The 8,515-nt window shown below is 43.4% G+C and overlaps 1 protein-coding gene and 1 non-coding gene across 2 annotated transcripts in view; one reads left to right on the top strand and one right to left on the bottom strand.

Annotated features, from left to right (window-relative positions):
- Positions 1-8,515, bottom strand: part of ADAM19 (ADAM metallopeptidase domain 19) — a 116,504-nt gene that overhangs the window by 55,578 nt on the left and 52,411 nt on the right. Inside the window, exon 5 of the mRNA XM_014582772.2 lies at positions 68-144. Coding sequence (XP_014438258.2) covers positions 68-144 — 77 coding nt within the window. The remainder of the gene's footprint in view (positions 1-67; positions 145-8,515) is intronic.
- LOC114005440 (U7 small nuclear RNA) lies at positions 5,087-5,148 on the top strand. The gene has a single exon (XR_003547291.1). It is a non-coding gene; the product is annotated as a U7 small nuclear RNA (small nuclear RNA).

The following is an 8,515-nucleotide window of genomic DNA, read 5'->3' as shown; positions in this document are numbered from 1 at the left end:
CTGAACTTGAAAACTCCATTCCTAGGGGGTGTGCCTTGTGCTCCCCTGAAGTTTCAGGGTCTCTTACCTAATTCCCCGGCAGGTGCTGAGCGTGACGCTGGACTGCTCTGCCTTCCTCACCGTGCCATGGTAAAAGCAGTGATCCTAGCAAGGAAAAACGAACGTGGTCAGGCCTGGGAACACTGAACAGGGCGGTGTTAATGTCTCATGACGGTGTTGATGATTCACAGCATATTATACATTTACACTAATCTAACAGCACCTTACAACCTGAAGCGAGCTTTCCAAGCCACCATTTTATTTGAGTCTCATAATAATCCTGGGAGCTGGTACGGGGCAGATGTTACTACCCCACTGAATGGATGAAGATGCTGAGGCTCAGAGGAGCAAAGAGATTTTGCTGAAGGTCTCCCTGCTAGCTGGAAAACACAGAATTTTCAGACCAAGGGTAGGGTTCTTTCCATGAGATGATGTTTGCCACAGGAAACACATGCTTCTGAAAGAGCCTACCTCTCCACCAATGTCATCTTTTCAGTCCTCTCTGTACTGGTTTGAACAGTGTTCCCCTGAAACTCACACAAACCCAGAACCTCAAAAATGTAGCTTTATTTGGAAATAGGGTCTTTGCAGATGTAACTAAATTAAGATGAGGTAATGAGATTAGGGTGAATTCTAAATCCAATGACCTGTGTCCTTATGAAAAGACACAGATACACACAGAAAGAAGGCCATTTGAAGATGGAGGCAAAGACGAGAGGCATAGAGCTGTAAGCCAAGGAACACGAAGGATGGTCAGGAGCCACCAGAGCTTTCAGATCATCATCTCTTTTCCAGAAATAAACATAAAAAATAACATGAGAGAGTAGAAGGAGTCTAATTAATTATAATCATTACTTGGATAAACATGTATAGATCATGCTTCATATAAGGCACTAGGGCAGGCTGGTGGAGAGAACAGATATTTGAGATATAATTCATACTCTCGGGGAACGCATATTCTCAGGTCCAAACTCTAATGTGCACGTGAATAACCTGGGGATCTTGGTAAAAGAAGGATTTTGCTCTAGAGGATTTGGAGGGAGCATGGCCCTGCTGACACCTTGAATTTGGACTTCTTGCCTCCATAGCTATGAGAGAACAAATTTCTATTGTTTTAAGCCACCAACTTCATGGAGTAATGACAGCAGCCCAAGGACATGAAGACACCCCATCTCTTCCCCAGCCCTTGATTTCTCTTCCCTGAATCTCTGCACACCTGGGTCGGACTTGATTTGACCCTTGCACCCATGAGGTCTGAGGCTGCTCTCTAGTCATTAGGTCTCACGGCCATCTAGTCTTTCCCAACCTGCTGGACTCCTTCTTCACTACAACCGCTGTTGAGCACCACCATGTGCCATGCCCTGGGCCATGTCCTGAAGACACACTACTGAGTGCAGAGAGAGAACTCCAGCCATGGTGGGGCTGTGGTCCTGTGAGAGCCAGTCATAGTTACAAATCATTAAAAAATGACTTGAGGGACCAGCAGATGGCATAATGGTTATGTCACTGGGCTCCCATGTAGTGGACCACAGTTCACGTTCCAGACCTGGTGGCTTAAAACTCACACTAGGCACGCATGTATGTGTACTCAGAGTTTCAAGAGGAGAATGGAGAAGGACATGGTCATCCCCCCTCAGGGGTGATTTCTCACCTTTTGTCTCTCTCTCTCTCTGTCTCTCTGGTGAGCACACATGCCTTCCAGCAAAAATTTCTCTAAAAACAAAAAGGCTTGATATAAAAGTTTGAGGTGCTACCACAGTGTTTTATAAGTAGAGTATCTCTAGTGCTGTGATGCAAACGTGGTCTGTTAGGAGTGTCAAAGTGTCAAATCGGATAAACAGGCATAAACCCAGACTGTTCCCAATAAACCAAGGGGCAATAACAAGCAACACATTCCTAAGTTTCTTCCCAGATAGGTCAAGAGAAATAGGTCAGCACAAAGAGAATGTAAAACCCTCAGGGTAGAACCAGGTTCTGAAATAGTCTTAAGGAGGCTGTGACCACACAGCTGCAGACTTGGGCATTTTCTCTTTCCTCTCAACACCCTGAATCGATCTGAGCAGCGATCATCATAAAGACCTGAGCCTTCACAGGCATGTTGGTCCAAGAGCTCCATCTCCAGGACCATGTTGCTCGTAGTTGTCTCTGTCCCCTACAGGTAGGGATGTGACCCAGGTAACAGCTAAAGTAGTTGGTGGTCTCTGGCTCCACCCCTTCCCAGCTCTATCTCAAGCGTTTTGGCATGGAGGGCCAGATTTAAATCAAGGCCCCATATCTACAGGTGTTGGGAAAGTCATACCATATTTTTCTATGCAAAATTGCATCATGACTTTTCAGACAATCCAACAGCAGTCCTGCAAGCAGCTCCACAGCCTTTCTCTGACTGTCAGTGTCTTCAGCCTCTACCTCACAGAGCAGTGGTGAGAACACCGTATATGAAAGACCTAGCAGAGCAGTTGACCCAGAGCTGTAGGCAATAAACATATGAGCATTAAGACTTCTTTCATCAAAGGCGAAATGTGACCTCAAGAACCTGTGGATTTGGCCATCCAAAGGCCAAATCCACAGCCATAGCTATGCTCATTCTACATCCTACCCAGCAGCGCCATGCAGCCCGATCAGAGGACGCAGGCCAAGCTGACGCCAAATTCAGGCTCATTTTCTGGATTTCAGGTGCCCTTTCATCTGTTGACAATCCATCGGTCAGCAATGTGGTTCTCATGCAGTCAGGAGGAGGGACAGCGGACAGCCTCTATCTCTGCATCAAACTCTCCCAGCCTTTAAACAGTCAGATCACAACTCAGAGGAGCACGGAGGAAAGCCACTGTGCCAGAGCAACAGCCCCCAACTTTTATTAGAGAAGGCAGGCAGGAAAACTCTTCCTCTGGCCAGGATTCCGTCTGCTTTCAAAAGCTGACTCACTGGATGGCTTTCTTCTACCTACCATGGTTCTGGAACCTAGAGGCAGATTATCAAACACTCTAGTTCTGAACCTGATTCTTAGGACTTAATAATGGTGGGGACACAAGCTCCACAGGGTAGGCTCATTCGCAGGGTGAAGAGGCCAGTTCTCCCAGGGAGGGAGGCCAGGCCTGTGCTGGGTAAGTGGGCTCATAGACATTGAAATGACAGAGTCAAGATATTCAGAGGTATAGGCCGGCCTATACAGTTTCACAATGCTGGTATCCTTACAAATAAAGAGAATTTAAATCTAGGATGGGTGTGAAGAATTCCCGTATCTTTTCCTAAATTTGGACTGATGCTAACAGTGTATGTTCATAGCCTAACAGCTCTCTAAAATAGCATAACACCTGGCATTTGCTGTACAACTTACAGAGGGCTTTCACATACATTTGCTCATGTGATAGTAACTGCCATGAACTGTCTTAACAATAAAAGCTCACATCTACCCAGCTCTTACTCCTTGATAAACATTTCTTGTAGATTTTCTCCTTGAATTCTGACTACAGCCTTATAAGGTAGATATTATTATTTCCATGTTTTAAAGGTGGGAACTAAAGGTTCGAGAGGGGTTAAGTCTCGCAAAAGATGAGACAGGAAAATGAGATTTGAACCCCTGCAGCCTGGCCCTACTCCATCGCTGCCTCTCCCAGCAAAGTGTGTAAGAGTTAATTTGTCAATGTTCTATTATCCTCTAGCATCCGCGGCAACAAAGAATACTCAAGTTCTGATCTCAGCCTCGCCACGTACTGCTTATCTAAATTTGGGCAATTTACTTTTCAAACTTCTCTCCTCTCAACCTCCTCATCTGTAAAATGTGGGTTTGGAAGAGATGTTTATAAATTCCCATAAAAGTCAGTGATTCATCTTATCCCTCCATAGCCCTGAAAATCAGATACCAGAGTATCCAGTTTTCAGATGACAAAACTCAATACTAGTGTGTCAAAAGGGTTGTTTAAGGTCGCTTAGCTAGTTAAAACTAAGACTACAACCCTAGCTTGAAACCCCAAGCCCCAGACTCTACTGGAACACTTACAAAACCCATTCCCCCAAAGATCTGACCCAGATTGGGGCTGTAGCCTAAAGGCCCCTCTGATGAGTCTTGATAAGCTTCCCAGAACTCCTGCTACCCCAGGCCAAGTTTGGCAGCAAAGTGCAGTCCTCAACATTTGGCCCAGTACAGCTAAATGCTTTATTCTATTTCCATTTCTCCTTGAGTTCTCAGCTTCTAAATGAGAAAATTGACTGGGAGCCCCAAGGGTCTGGGTGGGGGCTTTGCAAGAGTCTAGGAGCAGGGGATAAAAGAAAACAATGAGTTGTTCCATGGTTCAGCTAGGCTGTGCTCCAGTCAACGAGATAGTCAGGAAGGAGGGGGATTCTAGGGATGAGGGAAAGTTCTCTTTCCCTCCTCTGTGTCTGAGAGGTCCTTATGACATCTCTGCCTAATGCACAGCTGAGAGCACAAAGAACAAGTCAAGGATCCATCATGAAGTCATTGCATTCCGCAGTTTCTCAGCTTGATGGGGCCACCCCGAGGGGGCATTCATAGCAGGAAGCATGAGCTCATGGCAAACTTGTGCACTACAATCTATTCTTCAGTTGTGGGTACAGAAACCGCAGGAACTAAACTCAGAGAGTTGCCTTTATGAGGCTGTAACAGCTAGGGGCTTTCTAGTCATGCCTGTACCTATCCAGCCCCTTCCTCGCCCCCTGGAAGCTGAGAAGTGAGGTCTCAATGAAAGGAGGACAAGTTTTGACCAAAGAGTATTGAGGAGGCATGGAGTGACAGCTGGCAGCTTCGGAGATGAGCAGACACAGCCCAGCTGTCTGCATTGGGTACAGGTCATACCACCTACCTCCTCCCCACCCAGGGAGGCCTTGCCAGGAAGGCAGCACTGATCTTTGCCTCTAGCAGCATAGCTCAGTCCCTGTGCTGCCTAGTCCCTGCACTACCTCTCTAACATCTCATTGTCCTTTGTCCCTTTCCCCATCCAGGGCTAATCTGATAAACCAATCAGAGCTGTTAATGACTGACAGTGGCTATCATTGTGTTGTCAGACATTTGCATTCTAACAGGGACAGTTTAAAGTGTTACAACTCTTTTAGAATTTGTCTAGCAGATTTTCTAGTTTTTACCAGAAAGCCCCAGAAAGAATGAACCAAGTTGGAATCTCAGGTCTCATGAGAAGCCGCTGGAGCACACTGAGGCAGAGGGACCTCCCCTGCTGTCCTCCACATCATACAGAAGTCCATTATGTCCAGCCTCGAAGGCAAAAGTCATTGCTGCTCCCACCATAGTCCATCTTCCCCCTCCTTCACTCATCTCACTGGCCCAGACTCTGGAAGGACCCATGTAACCCAGGGTTTTCCAGCTTGGGCACTTATAACCCAGGGTTTTCCAGCTTGGGCACTGCAGACATTTGGGGCTGGATAATTCCCTGTTATGGAGTACGCAGGAGTTCCATGTATTGTAGAATGTTGTGCACCATCTTTAGCCTCTACCCACTAGATGCCAGTACCACTGCCACCCCTAGTCCCCTAGTCATGACAATCAGAACTGTCTTCAGATTGCCAAGTGTCCCCTAGGAGGCTGAGGGGCATTGCTCCTGGTTAAGAACACTGCTCTGAGCCTACAAATTCTAATAGGCACCCTGTACGAAGGGCTAGCAATCCCTAAAATGTGTATAACTCACTAACTTAATGTCCACCTGCTGGTGTGGTGAAGCAAACTACGTATCCATCTGGAAGACCATGTTCTAAAAGACACATCTTCTACTTTCTGCAAACATTTCTACTCCAAAACAATTTTGAGGGACCAGTGGATGGTGTAATAGTTATGTTGCTGGACTCCCACATAGTCAACCGCTGTTCGAATCCTGAACCCAGCAATTTAAAACTCATGCTAGAGCATGCACCCACCAACCCCTGTGCTTCCTATGGCCATGCCAGAGGCCTAGGGTTGAATTTTCCAGCCATCAAAATTACCCTGAAACACTCAGACAAGTAGAGGAGAGATTTTGTCACAGAATGACCAGAAACCACCACAGAGGCACAAGAAATATGAGAAACCAAAAAAATATCTCTCCCCTAGGTGAAAAGAACAATCCCTCATCATCGCAGACAGTACAGTGGAACTCACAGAAATGTCTGAAAGGGAATTCAGAATATTCACAGCAACAAAACTAAACAAGATGCAAGAGCTGAGAGACAATGAACTCCAGAAGATGCAGCAGAAAAGAGACAAGTTCCAGGAGGTGAGGAAGTTCTTATACGATCTGAAAAAGGAAATACACACCATGGTAAAGAATCAAATAGAGCTGTTAGAGGTGAAGGCTGCAATACAGGAAATCAAAACCTCCCTCAAAAGCAGATTAGTCCATGCAGAAGAATAAATCTCAAATGTTGAAGGCAAAACCTCTGACCTAGAAAAAGCAACCAAAAAAACTGAAAAATTAGAAAAAAAATTAGAATACCATATGAGAAATACTAGCTACCATTAAGTTCCCAACCAACCAGATAATTGGAATGTGAAGAAACTAATAAGAACATTGACGATCTATTCCATGAAATCCTGGAAGAAAACTTTCCAAATCTAGAGAGGCATTTAAATATCCAGACCCAAGAAATACAAAGGACCTTTAATAGAATCAACCCAAAAAGATCTTCTCCAAGGCACATCATAGCCAGACTGGCCAAATCTACAGATGAAGACAAGATACTAAAATTGGCAAGAGAGAAACGTCAGGTTACTTATAAAGGTTATACCATCAGGCTAACATCAGACCTCTCTCATCAGAAACAATGTGAGCAAGGAAAGAATGGGAAAATATATTCAAAGTTAACTCAACGTGAAAAGTAGTTTCAACCAAGAATACTATACCCAGCAAGATTATCTTTCATATGGGAAGAAAAGATAAAAACATTCTCAGATAAACAAAACCTGAAAGAATTGACCAACACCAGACCAGCTCTTCAAGAAGTTCTGAAAGGAGTGCTTTACCAGGAAAGCTGAAGACACACATACAGAAATAAGAGAACAAAAAGCAACCAAGAAAATGACCAACTTAATACTAGGGACAAGAAATATCACTAATAACATTGAATTGTAATTTCCAAGATTTAAACGGAAAGAATGGATCATAGTAACACTGCAAGTTCAACAGAAGAAAGATTAATTACCTAAGACTGAACTGGTGAAAAAGAATTTTATGACTTTTTAGTAAAACATTATAGTCTTTTTCTTTACTATGCTTTGTTTTCCCAATTTAAGTAGTTTGCTTTCTTTTGAGCTATTGATAGGTTTAGTAATTTGTTAAAATGTTTTTTTTCTTCTTGTTTCTTTGTATCTTTAAATGGAAACATAAACTTTTCTCCCTTCCTTACCCCTCTAGAATTGGAAAATATTTGGGAGTATTCTTATTTTGTGGCAGAATGGTTATTTGCACAAGTTCAATAATATCTGTTGCCTTGAATCAGAAATTGGAAATACTCATTATTAGGGCTTTGACTGGAATGTCATATCTGAAGTTAAACTAGAAAACTATGGAACTAAGGTAGATCTCAAGTAAGCCAATAGAAGCTCCTAGAAAGATGGTCGAGCACCATAAACAGTTCTGCCTAGCAGAGAGGATTAGAGAAGCTATATGAAAGAATTCATACCATAAAATAACCTGGACTTTTCCAACCCAGCACTATAGTAAGTAGAGATTAAAAAAAGCAGCCAAAACCAGAGGATTACCTTGAGGAAGACTTTGGAGAAAAAGAGACTGACCTTTGCTAGCAGATGGTATATCACAGAGTACCTGGTAGGCAGGGCTGAATTGAGAAGGTTTATGTCTGAATTGTGTGCTGGGTGTTTGCTTTTAAATGATTTGAGTAATTGACATGTAAATATTTTCTCAAAAATATTTAAAATCAGGGAACCAGCAGTTAGCGTAATGGCTCTGTCGCTGGACTCCCACATAGTCGACCACGGCTCGCGTCCCGGACCTGGTGGCTTAGAACTCACGCGGGGCGTGTATGCGTGCGTGCCCAAGATCCCAAGACGAGAATAGAGGAGAAGGGATTGCCTGGGGGGTGATTTCTCGCTTTCTGTCTCTATGTCTCTCTCTGTCAGTCTGGCGAGCGCACGTGCCCTATATCAAAAACCTCTAAAAAAAAAAAAAAAAGATAAAAAAAAATTTTAAATCATACTGTCTCTGTTGTTATAGAGTCACAAACAAAATTATAACAAATATTTCAAATATATTATCTTTAAATTTTTGAAAGTTGTTTATTATTTGAAATTTTGAAAGCTTTTTATTAATTGTCAAGAACTATGGAGTATGAGCAAAATTTTTTTGATGTGCAAAGTAAATATTTGTGTGAAAATGTAAATATAGATAAATAAATTATTTAAAAAACAACAACAAAAAACTCATGCTGGGTACATGTGTATTTGTGCCCAAAATCCTGAGAGGAGAATGGAAGAAAAGGGATTGCAGTATGGTCAACCCCCCTGGGGGGGGGGGGGGGT

This window comes from Tupaia chinensis, unplaced genomic scaffold, assembly GCF_000334495.1.
Source record: "Tupaia chinensis unplaced genomic scaffold, TupChi_1.0 Scaffold143796_1, whole genome shotgun sequence".
Classification (NCBI taxonomy): domain Eukaryota; kingdom Metazoa; phylum Chordata; class Mammalia; order Scandentia; family Tupaiidae; genus Tupaia; species Tupaia belangeri.
This window is presented reverse-complemented; position numbering and strand designations above follow the sequence as displayed.